This window comes from Epinephelus moara, chromosome 21 (assembly GCF_006386435.1).
Source record: "Epinephelus moara isolate mb chromosome 21, YSFRI_EMoa_1.0, whole genome shotgun sequence".
NCBI classification, from domain to species: Eukaryota; Metazoa; Chordata; class Actinopteri; order Perciformes; family Serranidae; genus Epinephelus; species Epinephelus moara.
In genome coordinates this window covers 12,990,205-13,010,159 of record NC_065526.1, presented here as the reverse complement: position 1 = coordinate 13,010,159, position 19,955 = coordinate 12,990,205, and the positions used below count along the sequence as shown (strand labels likewise).

General features: G+C 42.7%; 1 protein-coding gene across 9 annotated transcripts in view; it reads left to right on the top strand.

Moving 5' to 3' along the window:
* The window catches only part of LOC126408877 (receptor-type tyrosine-protein phosphatase S-like), a 106,396-nt gene that overhangs the window by 22,517 nt on the left and 63,924 nt on the right, over positions 1-19,955 (top strand). For 5 of the 9 annotated variants that reach the window (XM_050074634.1, XM_050074636.1, XM_050074635.1 and 2 more), the window contains exons 3-5: positions 2,818-2,963; positions 5,520-5,661; positions 16,920-17,108. In XM_050074634.1, coding sequence (XP_049930591.1) covers positions 2,818-2,963; positions 5,520-5,661; positions 16,920-17,108 — 477 coding nt within the window. Of the gene's footprint in view, positions 1-2,817; positions 2,967-5,519; positions 5,662-16,919; positions 17,109-19,955 lie in introns of all 9 variants that reach the window. The other 4 variants (XM_050074632.1, XM_050074631.1, XM_050074629.1 and 1 more) reach the window with 1 other exon arrangement.

Below are 19,955 nucleotides of genomic sequence, written 5' to 3'. Positions count from 1 at the left end.
AAGGCAACTAATAGAACAGCTAACACAGTCTAGTAAATTCAGAAAATTACATTACTTTACTGTAATTTAGCCTTAAAACCAGGAAAAGACACCACTTATGAGATCAAGATAACCAAAGATCTAAGACAATGTCCAGTCTTATATCACAATAATGATAAAATATTGATATATTATATTATATCAAATGGCATCGTACCTATTAAATAAAATTGAGGAAAAAAATGTAAATAACATCAACATAAACCACCGCACATTATTTTCAAAGACAAAATATTGAAAAAGAAAAGTGAAATAACTGTGACCCATGTATATTTAGCACATCTGTGAGTGCTTATGTGATTCTGTTGAACGAACCTGAAGAATGAGTTGTTTGCTCTTAGTAAAATCACAGTAATTCAGTTCAGTGTGCAGTGGTTTATACTGATGATTTTATCTGAGATGTTCCTGCGGCAGACCATTATTGTTTGAGTTTTATGCAAATAAATTTAACACTTACCTCACAAAAATGATCTACATTTTATTTTCAAATGCAAACAATGTAAAAATCATGCACATGAAGTTGGGCGGAAAAAACCCTTTGAATTTTGTAGCTTGTGTATCCAGATTTCCATCCCTCAGCTACGCCGCTTACTCCAACTGTCCTCATCATCTTTGTATCAGAGGATTTGTTTTGCTGGACACATTTGGCTGTGAGATGCAAACAGATTTGACAGCAAAGACACACAAACAGGAAGAGATGAATTATTAAAAGTGGCTTAAAGGCTTGTCAGACCACAGCTGGTTCGCCATAAGGCACTAGTTAATGCAGCGTTTCACCAGGAGTTACACTAATTTCCCCAAAATAACTTAATGACAAATTAAACCTGTATCAAATACCGTTATGTTCACATGACACAGGCATATTGCTTATTACTCTATTACGCTGTACCTGCTGGTTCCAGTCAAATCTGAGTGCAGCAGTATGTCAGCCAGTCAGTCAGTCAGATGATTATAGGTTATAAAGGTGTTTCATTAGAAACAGGCCAGTGGTAGATCAGTGGTAGACCTGCCTGGTCCAGTGCAACAGAGTGAAACCTGCTATTAAGGAAACAGAGCTTCTCATTAGTCCTTCATTTTCCAGGCAGCTTTCTAGAACCTGCAGATCATAACGTTTCTGCACAGTGCAAATCCATCTAGAGCCAGTGCCTTGCAGTGCTATTCCCCCGGCTTTCAGAAGAGGCTTAAGTGGTAACATTGCCAGTGGGGTCGGTTTTGCACGAGGATTGGTGTTGAAGCACATTTAAGAGAACACAGTTTTGGACTCAGCATAAAGCCACTGAAACCCATGTAGAAGACGTAAGAAGCACATTAAATTCATTCATAACCCCAAAGCCAGGAGAAGACGGTTTTCAGCCATGACATTTTTTTGGACTTTTGATAGTTCACACATTGTTGGCAGGGGAAAAGGGCAATTTGCTCAATACTCTGAGCCTTTCCAAAAGTCGAACAGGCAGGAAATATCCAGCTCTTGAGTTCTAAAATGGGCATAAATGTGTTCTGATTGACTATACTGTACCAGCTTTTTGCTTCTTCCTGTTGAGGATTATGGCAAGCATAAAATGAAACCACTTTATTTCTGACATTCAGAGTAGATCTTTTAGAGGCACACAACACATTGCAGCCGGCACAAGAGAAGCCTTTTGACGTGGTGTTATTCCATTTACTGTCAAGGCATTGAAGTGAAACTGGAAAGTGGTCTGCGTGGCTTGTTAGCCAGTGAAGGGAGGAGAAGTGGGAAAAACGTGCAAACAGGCTTTTTGAATCTGCTAGCGATGATTTGATAGGCAGGGGTTTTTTTCCCTTCTTCTTGGTTCCTGTTCTGTCTTCAGAGCAGAAGTGAATCAACACAGCGGGACCTCACCCACCCAGACACATGGGGAAGTGGGAGGAGGGATCCAGGTTGCTATGGTAAGGGTCATCCTGACTTCACCCTGATGGATAGCAGTGATTCTGTAGCTGAGGAGGAGTTAAGCTGGGCACCATGGCAACAGGCCACAGACGGATAGCAAGGGGTGGGTGCATGAAGTTGTTTGATTGATCTGACTCAGCCACTGTGAAAAATATAGGTTCAGTACTGTTGGCTCAATATTGGACATGGAAATTGCTATTTTCTTACAGAGGGCAACTGCTGCACTTATACATCCCACATCAGATGCATTGACAACAGATGAAATTGTTCTCCTCGGAGGCAGAGCTGGAAATGAACACAATATTGGTAAACTCATTGTATTTGTTAAGATCATTACCAGTGCAAATCCCCCTATAGGTGTTAGAGGATGCAAGCACAAAATGACACCTCTGATATTTATACCTTTAAACCAATTATATGCTGTGAATTTGCAGCCAGCACTTCCTCTACCTGTGAAACACTCATGTGTCATGACAGCCAGTGCTGCATGCAGTACGAGGGCAGCCTGCACTGGAGGAAGCAGAGAGATAGCGAGAGCGAGAGACGGACAGAGACGGAGAGAGAGAGAGATGTTCTTCTGAAGCCCAACCCCATCTTTTATTTATGACCCACAGGAAGTCCTTCAGTATGTCCTCTAGATGATACCCAGGAAGTAAGCACAACACGCAGCCATCAGAACACAAGTCAGCCTGAGCGGTCACTGACAGTGAAATGGGGCGTGGTCAGCAGGGGGTTGCTGCTGGCCGTGGAGTCAGTCTGACGTCCTCTGGGTTTAAGAGGATCAATTTTCATGCGTGTGTTTTCTTTTTCCTTTCTTTCATTCTCCTCCCCCCCCCCCCCCCCCCTCTCCGTCTTTCTCCGTCTCTCAGCTCCCCCAAAATTCACCAAGATTCCCACAGACCAGATCGGAGTGTCAGGGGGTGTGGCATCATTTGTGTGCCAGGCCACTGGCAATCCCAAGCCTGTCGTCTACTGGAACAAGAAGGGCAAGAAGGTCAACTCCCAGCGTATCGAGGTGGTTGTCACAATGCACAATGGTCAACTCCTACTGTAGCAGCACAATGCACAAAGCAGCATATTCAGGGATAGAGATGTATTAATATAATGTGTCATAAATGTGTACAATAGTGATGACTGTCTAGGTTATACAGTATATTTCTGCAGAGTTTATTCTTGCTAGATCAGATATTGCTATTGATATGAATAGTTATTATTTTATTTTCCATTTGATAAACTACAACCTTGTTTCTTTAAGGGTATGTATGGTATTTTTCAACCCTATTTTCTCATGTTATCTGTCTAAGTGACTAATGAAAACAACAATTAGCACTGCCACAGCCGACGTGTTCTCACCATCAATTTATGTCTACTAAATGTGCTTGTTTTACCACTGACGTGCTCAAGTTATTATTATAAGTGTCTGACAGCATTAAAGAAAGGATTCCCATAGAGATAGACTTTTCTTTTCAGAGGTAAGATCCTGTATGTTTAACCAGAAACAGCCCTGATATAGCTGTTGCCAGCTCCACCAGACTACATTTAAAAAAACAGTTATTTTTTCACTGTAAAATCCACTTCATTCAGAGTCAAAAGAAATAAGATAAAACTCACAAATACAGTCGTGGTTTATCTTTCTGCTGTTAAAACAATCACCAACTCTGGTTTGGTTGAAAGAAACCCTCAATTCACATGGTTAAATGTAAAAGCATGTTGGCTCTAATCTTGGCTAAAATTACTGTTTTTTTTAAATGGAGTCTGGTGGGTTTGGCGATAGCAATTCCAGGGCTGTTTCTGGTTGAACAAAAACAATCTTACTCTTTAAGAAAAATGTCTAGGTTGTGTAGGTTCCTCTCCATAATGTTGTCAGACACTTAAATTAACAATCTGAGCCTGTCAGTGGCAAAACAAACACTTTTAGTGGATGTAAATGGACGGTGCACACATGTCCAGAATGATTACATTGCAGCCGGTTTCACAGCTGTCTCACTCAATACTGGATTACTATCAAACTGTGTTTCCCATTAGTTACTTAGACACAAAAAACATAGGAAAATAGGATCCAGGTTGAAAATACAGACTTTAGCCTTTAAAGGAGCAGTTCAATATTTTGTGAAACACGCTTTCTTGCTGAGAGTTTGATGAGAAGATTGATACTGCTCCGGGTGATCAGTCTTCTCAGCTAATTCTCATCAAGATAGCAACTGTATTTCCAAATATGAATATTTCTGTAAACTGACAATAATACAACACTGTTGGCAGAATTTGATTAAAGCATAAAATGGAGTCATTAAAGACAAACTCGTTGCAACAGAATTAGAGGGAAATTTAGAAGACTGATAGAAATATGAAGCAGATTGCATAACACTTTTTCTGAAATGCACATATTGCTGTCCTGAGCTGTAGGCTATCAAGCATGTTATTCCCCCTGAGCAGCTTAATCACATTAGATGCCTGATTGTATGTTGATGCACTAATATGACCTAATGGTTAGAGTGCATTTCCACCAGAGGACCCACATTCGAGCCCCCCGTGTTGGTAAGTATCAACGCTGCTGAAGTTTCTGTGTGAAAGACACTGAATCCCCACCAGCTCCAGGAAGGCTAGCTGAGCCTGACCTCGAGGAGGGGAGGGCAAGTAAGAAGTAGAAAAAGGAATTGTCTTTAGGAAATAAATAAAGTGTTACACTTTAGTTATTATCAACCCACTTGTGCCCAAAGACTGTTTAGCACAGGGGTGTGAAACATACGGCCCGTAGGCCAGAAGTGGCCTGCCAACGGCTCCAGTCATCCAAGACATCTCAGGCTGTTGGTCTGTTTTGTAACAGGATGAACATCTACAGAATGTACTTGTAATTCTTTACACAAAGACGGGAAAATATTGGAGCTGATGGTGCTTATAGGTTATTGTGTGATGGTTTTATTGGGCTGTATGTGGCCCATGAACTAAAATGAGTTTGACACCCCTGGTTTCATATGATAAGGAAAACTGCCACAACATTTGTTCTAAATAGTCTCAAGTCTTGAAATCTGGTACAGACATACTTTGGGCAATTATCCAACAGTGAGGCTTTGAAATTTTTAAATCATATAAAAATTCACACTTTTATCAAAGTTAGGATTTTTGAAAAAATAGGAAAAACACTGACATATGTGTTGTATACCTTTTAATATTCAGCTTGTTATGAGTTCATAGATACCAAAGACTTGATTGTGCTCCTTGTATCATCACACTATATTTAGTACTTGAGCACATGGGACTGTTTTCTCCTAAAAGATAATGAAATACATATAAAAAACACTAGTCCCATGTGCCCAAAGACTAAATATAGTGTGATAAGAAAAACTCACTCCTCAGCCAAATGGGTTGATAGATTTAAAAGAATATATTCTTCAGATTTGTGCTCAAATGAACCTCGAGAAGGAAATTTGTGGGCACAAATGGGTTAGTACGATAAAAGCAAACTGTGCTAGGTTAATGATTTACAACGTTACAGTTTGCTGTTCTTATAGTAATCCATCTGTTTACTCTGCCGTGATTAATGTATTTTTCCTGTGGTTCTGTGGCTGTCCAGACCGTAGAGTTTGATGAGGGTGCAGGTGCCGTGCTGAGGATCCAACCTCTCAGAGCACCCCGCGATGAGAACATCTACGAGTGTGTGGCACGTAACAGTGAAGGGGAGGTGTCCGTCACTGCAAAGCTGGCCATTATCAGAGGTGAGACACACAAATCCCCCACCCCCACCCTCACACACACCCGCACGTTTGCCATCCTTTTCCACATGAGTGGTGCTTTCTTTTCACGTGCGCCCACCTGGATTCAACCGTCGTCTCCGGTTCCCTGGGCTGTCAGTTGTAGATGTGACATTAGAGCCAGGCCACACCCTGCCTTCACAGCAGGCTGCAGTGCACTGTTCTTTTTATAGTCCCTCTGAGTGCGACCGAGCGTGATCTGGCCACACTGAGGGCTAGCTAGCGTGCTAGCTAACGGGTACATCAGCATCCCAGTTTGTTGTAATCGCTGTGCTTCCCGGCCAGAGTCAGGGTGTTAATCTAATGTACACTGTATCCTCGGAGGGAAACGTATCTAATGTGGTGCTTCAACATGCTATAAACTAAAGTTGCAGCATGTGGCTCCAAGCCTGGGATCTGAGCACTGGCCATTCGCCCAGCACAGCTGGAAAGGATGAAGAAATAGAGGGATGGCTGCTTGGGCTGTTACTACATGAAGAGAAATCAGGGGATTAGGCCTCGGTTTGGCAGACTACCCATTTCTGCCAGGGGAAATTGAGGAAGAGAAAGAAATAGGGAGGACGAGGTCGAGGAGAGGTGAGAAGGAGTTTGATGGAGGCTGAGGAGGGGGGGGTAAGTCGAGCAACACAACAGGATGGTTTGAAACAATAGAGATGAAATGGGATGTCAGAGGAGTGGTGGAGGGGGTGTAGAAGTGCAGGAGATGAATGAGGATTGTGGAGTTGGCAGGGCTGTGTGGTAAGCAGAAGGCTGGTAGCCCAGGGAATAGACTCCTGTCCATCTGTTACCCGGCCCGTCATCTCTGCACACACAGCCCCAATCTAAAGCACATTACCACATAAACTACACCTCGAGGGCAAGCCTCTCAGTGTGTGCAGCCACGTGTGCCTCTTCCTGTTTGTGTAAACTTTTCTCTTACTGAGAGCTGTGAACCGTGACGCCCCCTGTCCCCGCTGTGACAAAAAAAAAAACTGCTGTCTTTGATTCTTCCTAATCAGCTGATAAGTGGAATATAGGACTGTGATGAATGACAAAATATTTATCCCAAAGCACAAACCAGATTCAGAGCTGTTAGTAGCCATGCTGTTGTAGTTTACTTTTTTAATCACTGGATGAGGATGCACAGACGGCTGCAGGCAGATAGCAACAGCGTTGATCGTAAGCGTAAGTTCTTCGTCTCACTGTGTATGCTGGGGGACAGAATGTATACTGGTTAGATGATGAAAATCTGTCAACTGACAGATTTTGCCATTTGGTGTTAGGTATCGCTGCAATATCTAGGTTATTTGGGGGAATGTTGCAAATCAGTGAGCAGTGCTGTTTTATTGCAATATTGGATTTTAGATGTTTTTTAGATCCATGTAATAAAATACCTTTTTTTATGTACTGAAAACTACAGTTGGTAACTTTAATAAGAATAACTTTGTGTCATATTTTCTGAAACTGTCACTGCAACCACAAAGTGTTACCCGAGACAGTTTGTCCCAGTGCTCCTAGAATTTGCTACAATCTACCACGCCTGAAGGAAAACAACCAATCAGAGCCGAGGAGTCTCATGTCAGTCACTGCTCATGAACTGCAGTCAAACAAGGCAGCGCTGATGAAATATGATTTGAGATTTAGGTGCCATCAGTTATTTTTTGCACCTTAAATGTTTCAGAAATTTTAGTGTACTGTTTAGCTGTAAAGCCCAGTTCAGACCAAAGATTCACGACGAAACGAAATGAAACGAAACGAAACGAGCCGGCTGATGGTGTCACCTGCAACTCAGCTAGTTTTAGAACATAAGGCACGTCACCTGTTTCAACAGCCAATCAGCTTGTAGTGAAGTCCGCTTGTCAAGTCAAAATGACCGCAGACATTGTGTTCGCTTGCTGCGGCATGTGCTCTGTCCACACTGAGCCCTCTGTTTCCTTCCTCACAGTGTGCCGGTGTCGGATGGTGGCTCACTGTATGTGCTTATGCCTCCTCACACTCATATGCCGTGACTCTCATCGACTGATTAATATGCGCTGGTTATTTATATTATTGTGGCATATTTACTATGAATACAGTCCATCTGATGCTCATTTTGTTTATGTTTTTTGCCGTTTCATCACGACTACAAGTGCAGCTGTAGCCAGTTTCTCACTATAACTATCCTCATTTATATTTTTAAAAGCTACAAATCATATTCAGCCACAAAATAAGCCTGAGAAGCTGGAAATCAGAACAGAAGTACGGAGAGTAGTTGCATAGAGATGATACACCGTCTCATCTAGTTGCATTGGTGTGAACAGCAGGTTTTTAGAACGTTGCAGAATGGCGCATTGCAAGTAGCTGCCTGTTTCAACTCATCTCGTCACAAATCTTTGGTCTGAACTGGGCATTAGTTGAGGACGTTTGCTCTTGCTGGTGGGCGGTGCTTTGTTTTGGCTCGACTGTTACCAATATGGCGACCGGGTCACAAACGTTCTCATTTCACAGCTAAACAGTGCACTAAAATATGTTTCTGGAAACATTTGAGTCATACTTGATTAGCGCTGCCATGCTACATGATTGACAGCTGCGTTATAGACACCTCGGCTCTGATTGGTTATTTTTATTCACGTGAGGTGGATTCAGCAAACATGACAAGTTTTAATTCACTGGATTTGTCAAGAAACAGATCTGACTTTCTTGTTATCTTACCCATAAATAATTTCGCAGTTGAATGTCAAGAAAAAAATATTGCATCACAACATATATATGTTAATAACGTAATCTAAAATGATATGTACCACGCTAGATTTCTTTTAAAAATATCTTCAAAGCTTGTTGCTACAGAAGCACAGGAGTGTCCATCATAATTTGAGGATACTATACTGTAGCTTTATGTTTCTAAAGAAAAATCATGTTTTTCCTGTCAACTTGCATGACAAATGGTTCACACATTACAATTTCAATAAACCTCAGCAGCAATCACTGCGGAGAGGAAGCCAGTCAGTGGTGCGAATCAGAGCCGTACCAATTTCAGAACACTTCATCATTGCAATTGGGAGCAAAACAATACACCACTGTCACCAAATGTGTCTGAGATTGACCCAGAATCGGAAGATAAACTGATTTTAAATTGCTGAATTCATTATCAGGTTTCTCTAAAGCTTGAACTTAGATTTGTGTGCTAGTAACCTCCTGTTACGGTCCAAGCAACACATTTTTTAGCTCTGTAATTGATGTTTATCGCCAAGAAGCTCCTTTGGAGTCTACTAATATTTTTAATGAAAGAAGCAGATATTTTCTAACACAGTTGCTCATCTTTTGTACTGATGATTTCAAGCCTGTCCTATCCCTGGAAGTGCTCCAAATGCCTGTCACCTAACAACATATATGCAGAAAAACATTGTGACATTTACTTCTATACGCCTCCTCCCACTTCACAACTCTATTTCTGAAAAAATATAACTCAGTGCTTCTGACTATGTGCTCCAAAAGCCACACACCAGGTGGAGTGATGTACTGTACGGTAGATCATGTCATCCAAGAATGCTGCAAAAACCTGTGTTTGGTTCAGTCTTTTCAAAACACAGTTCATTGGAGAAAAGGTCCACCAACCACTGAAGTAGAAAGGAGGCTTTCCATTACTGACCAGACCCTTGAAAAGTCTTTTCATCCCCTGATGTGTTTCATGTCATCATTTTGTATAATGGTTGACAGACACTAATAGCAGTGTTGGACAGTGTGAGGGGCTTGTGGCTGGCCACAGGATATGAGCCACTGCTCTGTAGGCTGCCTAATGGATGGAGATGTGGTAGGTTATGGTCAGGGAGACTTTTTGTGCCTTCACCATCATCGTCCCACATCACCCTTCCCACCCCATTACCTGCTGTTCTTGCTCCTTTCTCTTTTCCCTGACTATATCTGTCTGTCTTTGACTCCGGCAGCCTCCTCTCTGGCCCACAGCGAAGTCCGTTTCTAATTTCATCTCTCTTGTTTTATTCATTCTTTCATTTTCGCTGCCATCTATTCTGCCTGACCCTCACTGTCTATCTGGACTCCCTCTCTGTCTCTCTCTTCTCCTCCCTTTGCAGCTTCACAGGCTCTTTGCTGCTCCACTCGCCCCCCCCCCCCCACCCTCACCCCCTCCGAACCCACCCCATCCCCTTTCCACCCGAACTGCTCTTTTCTATGGACACTGCAGTTGTGTTGTTCCGCCTTCAGGAGATGTGAATATCTGCAGTTCTGCATGTTTGAAAACCTCTGGTGGGCGAGAGATTCTCATCGCTGCAGCTGTGTATGTGTGTGAATGCATGCACATGGATTTCTTTGTTTATGGGCGTGTGTGTGTGTGTGTGTGTGTGTGCAGATCTGCGTGTGTGTACGGCTGGTTTGTGCAGAGTAATCCTGATTATACTCACCTCCCAGTGTCCCATTTTAGGAGAAAGGGAGGCGAGGGATAGTGGGGGGAGGGAAGGGGGTGAGAGGGAGAGAAGGGGGAGGAGAGATGTTCTGCCACCACGGCAAACACCCTTCATATGAACAACAGAGTCAGATCAGTGATTCCCCCCAGGCGTCTGCTGCATTGGCAGGCCGGCGGCTCAAGCAGCATTTCGGTCTGGAAACAACTGAGAGTATCAACTCAGCCTGCGAGAGGATTACACTCCTTGAGTGGAGAACCAGCTCTTTCATCATATATACTCCCTCATCTGCACATTTCTTACCCCCTCCTTCCTTTTTTCCTTTCTCTTAGTCTTCATGCATGTTTGTATGTAATAGAGTGTTTTGTGTGGGATCATCATGTTTTGTGTGTTTAGTCTCCGGCTGCCGAGGAGAGCTCAGGATAGCGGGGACACACGTGGGTTTCCGGTGGGATTCATCTACGATACTAAGTCCGATTCTGCATTGTATTGTGTCCTATTATCATAAAGGCCCATTAGCATTTAAAGTGCTCCCCTTCAGCCCTCCTGCAGTCTATAGGAGTCAAAGCATTACAGCCTCTGAAGACTGCCGAGCGCTGCCAGATTAATCCTGAATCAGGCTCCCTGAGATCGCCTTTTATTCAGGCTTCTTTCATCCACGTGGCCATTCCCCGCTGAAATGAACTGAGAGATGAATAGGCAACCTGTTTCTTAACCAGGACAAATGATGATTTTCTGCGGGGAAACGGGTGCTAGTGCGTGCGTGAATCTGTCTTTGGGTGACTGAAGGAAACACAAAGAGAGACAGGGAAAGGAAACCTGGATCCCTGTTTGTTTGTTTGCATCATATGCATTATGTGTTTGACTTTGTGTGTGTGTGTGTGTGTGTGTGTGTGTGTGTGTCCTAGGAGTTGTGTGTTTGTGTGCACGCGGGCGCATGAATTGCATATTTGCCCAGATTCGGTTGGCTCCACCGACTGGTTTTGGGCACGAGGCCTGATTGCCCTTCTGCAAACATAACCAGGCCAAAATGTAAGCTCTCCACCTCTTGATACACACAAACACACACAAACACACACAAACACAAAGCTCCAGGGAACAATACTGGTCGGTCCTTGCCAATGTTCCCCCAAAAGCTGTTGACACACACAGTGTTTATACACACATGGCGCATTTTTCCATAGGCTGTCTTATCAATTTAACCAGGAGATGAAACATAAGCGGTACTTTTGTGCAGCAGTGTTTGTGTTTGATAAATGATTCATTTGGAGAAAAGTGTGATCAAGGCCATGCCCGCAGTATCTATTTCAAGCAGCCGCTGACTCATCCAGGAGCCTGGCTGAATACCTGTAGCCCCTATTCTCCTCTCCAGTGAACTGTGCTTCGGTGTCCAGGAACTATTGTCTGCTGGGTTATCTGTATATCTGCAAAACAGATATACAGATAACCAGAGTGCCAGTCTGCTGCTGTGTGTTAGCATGCCTTACATGTCTGTCTGTCTGTCTGTGTCTGTCTGTCTGTGTTTATCTATGTATAATACATTACTTGCATTCCTCATTTACAGTAAAATGTCCAGACTTATTTCCATCGTGGTCTTTAATGTAAAGACAGCACTGATGCAGGAGTCCAGGCGCCCAGGCAGCATCAAACCACCAGTTATTACATATAAATGAACCAAAATGATGAGCTCATGATAGACACTTTGTTAGTTGATTGTGTGTGAGCAACACTGCCAAACGTGTGCTGATTCCAGCTCATGAGACAAATGTGAGAATTTCCTGCTTAATTTTGAACCCTTGAACGAGCCATTTGGACACGTCACTTTGGGCCAAATTGTGATGGATATTTTTTCATTATTTTGTGTCACTTGATGAAACGAATGATCAACCCAGTAGTCTGGGAATAAACGGACAATAATCTTGACAGTGATTATTAATTGTTAGAACATTTGCTTGTGGTATTTTCACACATGTGACGATCTGCTGCTTAAAGGCGTAGTTTGCCGATTTTCACCCAGCTTTGAATCATGACAATGCGGGTAGTACGCAGGGATTCCCAAACATTCATTTATTTGTGGTGGCCTGCCATGCTAACAACATCTACCGCCACGTATTGATTTTTTATTTATGGAGCTGGACCATTCATTAGGAGCACTGTTGAAGTATATATACCATTCTGTTATTAATGGCTTACCACTCTTAGAGTGCAGAGCAGCAGAATGGCGCATTGAAAGTAAGCGTTAATGGCAGTGGGTCTAAAAGTTTGCTTTCACTCACCTCTGTAGCAGCTGCTGCCTCTCTCATCCATCAATCTGATCTTATCAGCTTTGACCCAGTGACTCAAACTCTACAAACTGCTGCTGAGGCAAAGAAGAGCTCATGGAGGGTTCAGTGCTGCATTCATGGACCTGCAAAAACCTCCACATTTAGAGAGGATACACAGAGTGATACACAAGGAAAGTTAACTTATTTTTCAGACACATATCTCAGCTTACCTTTTAACTGTAACTCAAGATAGTTTGTTTGCAGCAGGCAGCCATATTGTTTCCTGTGGAGAAAGAGCCAAGCTCAGATTACGTCACCCACCAGCGAGAGTGTTTATTGGTCAGGTGTGGTGCAGGTTTTCTACCTCTCGAGCAAAAGCAAATGCAACAGCCTTTCTCTCTATTTTCTCTGCTCATGTAGTATTTCAAAGACATCACCTCGGGCTCTGGGGAGTCATGATGGGCATTTTTCTTTTACTGTTTTGTGACATTTTATGAACGAAACAATTTAACAGTTGATTGAAAATGAAACACCATGAACTATAAATTAAAATGCATCATCTCTAAACAATGAACTATAAAAAGAGTAAATTTCGTTAACATATATTTGTTGTTGTGCAGTATGGCAGTATCTAAAAATAAATCCATCCATGCATCTTTCTCCCTGTTTCTCCTGCCTCTTTGTAATGATTCAGTCCGAGGTCCACCTACACTCTATATTTGCAGCACTGATAAAGACCTGACTTGAATACCGAGCCAGACCCCCCCCCCCCNATCCCGACCCAGCCCCCCCCCCCCCACAAGCACACACACAGGCACATACACACATACATACACGCCCCGAGCCCGCTGCAGTGGCGTGCTCTAATTAACAGCCAGGGAGTCCATGTAGTAGTAGCCGGCGGGGTGATAAAAAGACCATCTGAACCCTCTCAGGAGAGGGGTGGGGTTGGGGGAGGGCAGAGGGGAGCAGATGTAGGCCTGGCATATTCCTCGCCTCGGGGGAGCTCGCCTCCTGACCTCCCCTATCGATCTCCCCCTTCTCCTTCCTTTCTCTTCCTGCCTGTTTCGTAAATGAACGTTCCGCTGGCCTCCATTCAGGTGTATCATTAGCATTGATGAGTCGGGGGTGGTAGAGGGGAGAGATAGGTGGGGTCAGGGGGGTTCACCTCCTTCCACTTGGGTCTCCGTTGGCTCATATAGGAAGGTTGGCTGCCTGAACTCTAACCACATCATTCAGACTCGACATCGTCACCAGACTCTCCTCTGAGCTTTGATTGCTCTCTTGCCTTTTGTGGCATTTCTCCTCTCCATCCTCCTCTCAGCCGTGCCATCAGCAGCGGCTTGACATTCCTATCTGACGGGGTCTCTCCAAAGCTGATGACTGTGGAAAGAGAGAAAGAGAGCGATAGATCCTATCTCCACTCAGCCTCTCATCCCCATCGCAGAGTGTGTGGAAACAGATGGTACGCGTCTGTCATGTGGTTAGGTAGCAGGGGGCCCGGAGGAGGAGAGGAGCAGAGGAAAAACACACAGACAGTTGATGTGGCCACGGTCTGCGTCTTGGACTGTGTTTGGCTCCAGATTTGTCAGTGATGCCCGGTTTGAGCTTGCAAACTTTAAGGGGGTTTTGTTGTGCTTGACAATTAAGGGGCTCGTGTGAGTTTGATTTATTAGCCGAGCAAATTGCCACGTTGGTAATTGCTTTGCTGCTGTAGGAAAGTGGAATATATAATTATAGTTGCAGGTATGGGGGAGGTGTGTGTGTGTATGTGCGAGAGGGATAGAGTGGTTAAAAGGGTAAGGAGAGGAGGAAGCAGGAGTGCTGATGGATGCTTGATTACGTGTCTGGCCATCTGGACTGTTGTCACCGAGATGCTTAATCCCATTCAGCACAGAAAATGTGTGCGAACGCGTTTGTGTGTATGTGAAACAGAAAGCAACTGCTTTTCTGCATGCACACACCTTGATTTTCCTGGATATGCGCGGACGTGTCTCTGTACATTATTCCACACATTGTGCGAATCTGTGAAGATGCTAATAAGAACACCGCCACGAAAACACAAATATGTACACACACGCAGGCGACACACACACTTATCCGATGCCCCCCGACGTAATCAGACATATCCAGACGCCATGCAGACACATCCCAGATCGGCCCCTCTAATCGTTGGTACATTTTAACAATTACTGCTAACAAGTCCTTATTACCCCCAGTGCCCTGCCCCTCCTCTTGATCCCAGCTTCTAATTGCTGCTGCTGTTTCTGAGCAGCTCTCTGCATAGTTATTAGACAGGAATCATTACCACCACATAACACAGAGCCACACCATGGAAAACTCACAGTTCACTGCCACCAAACACCTGTGTTTCTAGGTTAGGAGTGTACTGAATGTGTGTGTCTGGCTGTGTTTATGTGTGTGTGTGGCACTTAAGCAGCTCCTGCTGACTGGGCGGTATGTTTATACTCCTGTAGAAAAGGCCTGTCACACACACACACACACACACACACACACACAGTAAAACCTAGCTGTCTCTGTACCGCCTGCTAGATCACCTAATGACTAGCTGGCTGTAGGAGCGAACACGCGGCTTTGATGAGGAAGGATATAGTGGCTCCGCTGTCCTCGCCAGTATCTCCACTTTCAAGGGCCTGCAGATGTTAAAGGGGGGAACAGTGGCTCTCACATCACTGTGTGTGAGTGAGCGAGTCTTATGTTTCACCACGGAAGGAGGAAAGTAAGGATTCAGTGCATGGCGGGGTCGACTGTGACTCTGTGCAGGCAGATAAACCGCTCGTTTGTGTCGAGGAAAAACTGCACTCTATCAACTGTCCCAAAAAATAAGGAGTAAACGCATTTGTTCTTTATTGTCCCAGTGGATTTGCTCCATAATAAAGTATGAGCAATCCTCACATCATCTAAGCCCCCCTGATCCCTGACCACAACCCTCTGTCTCTGTCTGTCTTTATCTCTTCATCACTATCTGTTTTTAGCCATGCTAGCCGCGTTGCTGTAGGTGTGGCAGTGTTTGTCAGCCGGACGGTCAGAAGTCCGTCACTTTGGTCCAAACTGACTCTGAACTTTTGAACTCTGAGCTTGAGCACATTCATGGCTCCCAAATGATGCATCTGAATAACTGTGGTGTTCTCCTGACTTTTCCTGTAGCACCACAACAAGGTTATTATTTATGGCTCTGGATGGATTTCCATGAAATCAGAAAACTTTGTTTTTCTCTCATGCTTCCACTGTGAACAGAGAATCCAAATATGTAAAACATTCCTGATGAACTGAAGTCATAGGTGTTTGTGTTCAACAACAGCAAAACTACATCAAAACATCTGTTAGCAAACTCTCTCACAACTCATGCAGCATAATCCAAGCCTCATTTATCCAGTCGTATGCTCAGCACTTACCAAACACCTGGATTTTCACCAGGGCTTCCCCATAGAGTCGGAGATTCAAATTGTCAGAGGGACTCCCCAGTCAGCTGAGATTGCCTCAAGTCGAGCAGTCATTGCTGCGCAGCGAGCGCTCTTGACTTTCACCTTCTCTTTGGTACAGACAGCTGCAGGCATGATGCAGCGGCACAGAGGAGGAGAAACTTTGCACCATAAGGCTCTGAAATAACATTATCTTCTCTCCTCTGCTTGGAAGTGGTTAATTAACAGCTTAAAAATACTTAACACGACACAGTCTCAGGCTATTGTTTGATATCTAGTGTCAGCAAAACATTTCCGATTTGTCGTTAGCGCCGTTAGCTTGCTTGGACATCCTGCCGAGCCCCTTTTAAACTTTAAAAATTTATATGGAAAAAAAGACTTGTCAAATTTTCATATGAAACAGTCACATCTGATTCGACTGACATAATTCTGAGTTGGGTACAGCCCTAATTTTCACTGAAACCTTAGTATTTAAAACTGAACTCTCTTCAGAGCCAGACTCCATTGACAAAAATAGTAATTTTACATAATTTATAACGGAAGCTGTTGCTCTATTGCTGCTTCATTTTAGTTAGGTTGTTTGTGTTATTGTGTGACTTTGGTGTTTTAAGGGATTAGTTTGGATTCACCAGAGTTACACAAAAACACAAATAAACAAAATGATCGAGGCAGTGGTAGACCAGCAACTCCCATGTTCAGCGAGGTAAAATTACTGTTTTTGTCAATGGAGTCTGGCTTTGAAGAGAGCATAGAGAAGTTTCACTTTCAGCTAAATTCCCTGCCTACGACTAGATAAATGAAACTTGGATCATTCTGCAAAAGTTGTGTGAGAGTTTGCAAACAGATCTTTTGGTAAAGTTTTGCTACAGACCCCTATGACTTCAATTCATGAAGAATTTGCTAAGTTTTTGGATTTCAGGGAAGGCTTGTGAAAATAAAAACAAGCTTTCTTCACAAGTTTAACTGTAACACAGTGAGTAATTGATATATAAATGGTCATTTGGGGTGTGAAGTATTCCTTTAACTTATTTTATCACCATCTTCAGGTCAAAATTATAATATCTATCTATTGCCATTACCATCAGCCATCAGAGTTTTCAAGACTCAATTCTAAATACTACCTCTCTTCATCTTTCCAGAGGACCTGTTGCCATTTGGCTTCCCCAGTATAGACATGGGTCCCCAGCTGAAGGTGGTGGAGCGGACGAGGACAGCCACCATGCTGTGCGCCGCCAGCGGCATCCCCGACCCAGAGATCTCCTGGTTCAAAGACTTCCTGCCCGTCGACCCCGGCAGCAGCCAGGGTCGCATCAAACAGCTCCGATCAGGTGAGACAGACGAGGATGTTATCGTCAGATTATTTCATTTGAAAATAAGTAAACAACACAGTGCATCTAAAGCTTAGCATCGCTGTCAGGTGGAATCCCTGTTGATCTAAATTTGGTGATTATCATGTTTTAATTATGATTGAGGGATTACATGCTACTCTCTGAGTTTATCTGCATCCTTTGGGGGTGTAAAACCTTTTTAAAGCCAATTTCATGAAAGGATAATTGTGCCGCCCCTTAAGCCAAGAAAAAAAATGCTGTTTTTATTAACATTTGGGAGAAAAGATTATAAAAAGATGACACTTTAAAGGCATAAATCGCTCTATTGTGAATCATAAATGTGAAAGAATATGGCAACATACAGTTTTTTAAAAAAGGGCAGGTCTCTTATACATTCAATACAAGTTGGTTGAAAAAGTTTAAACACAATTACAAAGTAAATCCACTTTGAAATAAATGCTTAATATAATAATCAATCTACAGCAAAACAACCATTATTCTCTCTTCCTGAAATCAATAAACAGTTCAGAGTTTCTTCACATTAGGTGTTTAACTGATGCTTCTCTTATCTTTTGACCCGCCTAGTATGAATTTGTGTGAAATGGGCTCAATGTCTGAAAATTGGAACGTAAGATCACTTTGCCGGAGACAGTAAGAGGGAAAAGAGGGAGGGAAGTTGTTTTGCTGCTACAGAGAAGAGAAAGCGTGTGTCTGTGCAGACAGATCGAGGGGTGAATACAGAGGAATCACATCTTGCGCTTAAGACAGTTTGTTCAGCTTTGTTTATGCTCCTCCGTATAGATGACACAGTGTCTCCTGGAGTAGGCAGACACGTATTTTTTCAGCCATTCTCACTCAGTCGTCCTCAGGGGGAATGAAAGTGATGGTGAGGCGAAACCATTTTGTTGTTGCTTCATCCATATTCTCTGTGCTCCTCCGTCCTGCCAGCTCTGATATCTCCCTGCTGTCAGCCAATATCCTTCACTGATCACTAGTGCCCTCTGTCAACCTTGCGTCTGCATCTCCATACACGTAGTTTGCCATTACGCTGTTGAAACAAATTTAAGTCTAACACTTTATTTTAGTTACTGTTGCAACACCTGTCAAGCGCGACACATGCACACCTCACAATGACAAGTTTCAGTATTAAACCACATGAATGTCTCAGTCACTTCTAATAGAATGGGCCTGTGATTTCACACAGGTAGTCAAAAGTCTCATCTCTAGCCAGTGAGTGTTGATTTTGCCGACACAAATGACAGCTGTAACGAGCAGAGTGTCAGCTATTGCTAGCTGGTTAGCTGATTATGGCTTACTGTGAGTTAGTTGGAATCCCTCAAATCAATTGCAGTATGCCAAAAATACCAAGATGTTCTACTACATCTGGTGCGATTTTGTAGTATGCAAGCCAGCATGATTTTCTGCCTATTCTGACCCACAATCCTCTGCGCAGCAAACAATATGTCACATTGACTGAGCTGCAAACAGATGACAGCTGATTGACGGCTGATTGGCAGCTGTCAGAAGTCGCAATGACGGATGACAGCGCATTCAAGTAACTGATGAACAGTAGAATAGTAATAACAGGAATATTAATTGTTTAAATGAACAAAATATAACCAACAACAACAGGACATAACTATAAAAATAACAGTCATAAAGAAAGATGCAGATGTAATTTCACTGTTGCAAATATATTGTGTTAGAATCTGTGCAGTGATAACTTTAAAGTTAAATTAAATACAACTGCAGAGCTCTCCAGAGTGGCGTTTGTTTAATCTCCAAGGTAATGGTTAAAAAAGCAAGCGGGTCAAAGTTCAGGGCGTCATATCATGACACAGAAGTATGTCCCGATTGTGTGCATACTGCATGCTACAGTTCATACTTTTTAAGGGCAGCAGCAGTACATACTAAAAGTAAAATGAAAAAGACAGTACAGGTACAGATCCTCAGAAGCTTGTCTTGAGCCTCCTTAGCGAAACTAGTGTGGATTCCAAGTAAATTTAATGGTGCATAGACAAGTTACCAAATATCCATAAATACCTCACTGCAGAGTAGCCATTTAATGGTAAAACATATTAATGATTAGAATCACTATCAGAATCAGAAATACTTTATTGATCCCCAAGGGGAAATTATTTGCGTTACAGGTGCTCCTTGCAAGAGTGGAAAGATAAATGAAAATATAAGAAATCTAACAGGATTATTTACAAAAAAAAAAAAAAAATATATATATATATATATATATATACACATATATGTACTGTAACTTAAACAAGATTATTTACACAATATATATAGCAACCTAAATAGATAATACACAGAATATATACAGTCAAGGTAAAATGGGGTTATTGCACATGTTGACAGTTAGATTAGACCTATTAGTAATGCTGATGACCTAATTTTGACTTAATAAGGCTGTGTTACCTTTATTATAAAGCTTGAATATATTTTCCAGCTCCAGACTGATTTAATACATTTTTTAATGACCAAAAATGGCTCTTCTGGCAGTGAAGGTTGCTGACCCCTGCTATAGGTAGTAAGCTAGTTTGCCAAACACGCTAATGTTTATAGCTCACGTTAGCGCACACAAACACACTGTTAAATCCATTCTTTACAATTTTGCTCTTGTACTTTGGGTTTAAAAAAATTACAAAGACACAACCTTTCAAACGCTTTATATTTGGAGTATGGCTGGCACAATGTCAGATTTTCTCTACACATTTATCATGGTCAGGTTTATGATAATGATATTATGCTCTCAGTAAAATTTAAATTCATCTAAAAGTTTCTTCATTGTGTGTTTTGTGTATTTTTTGGCAAATGAATTACACAATACGAGTG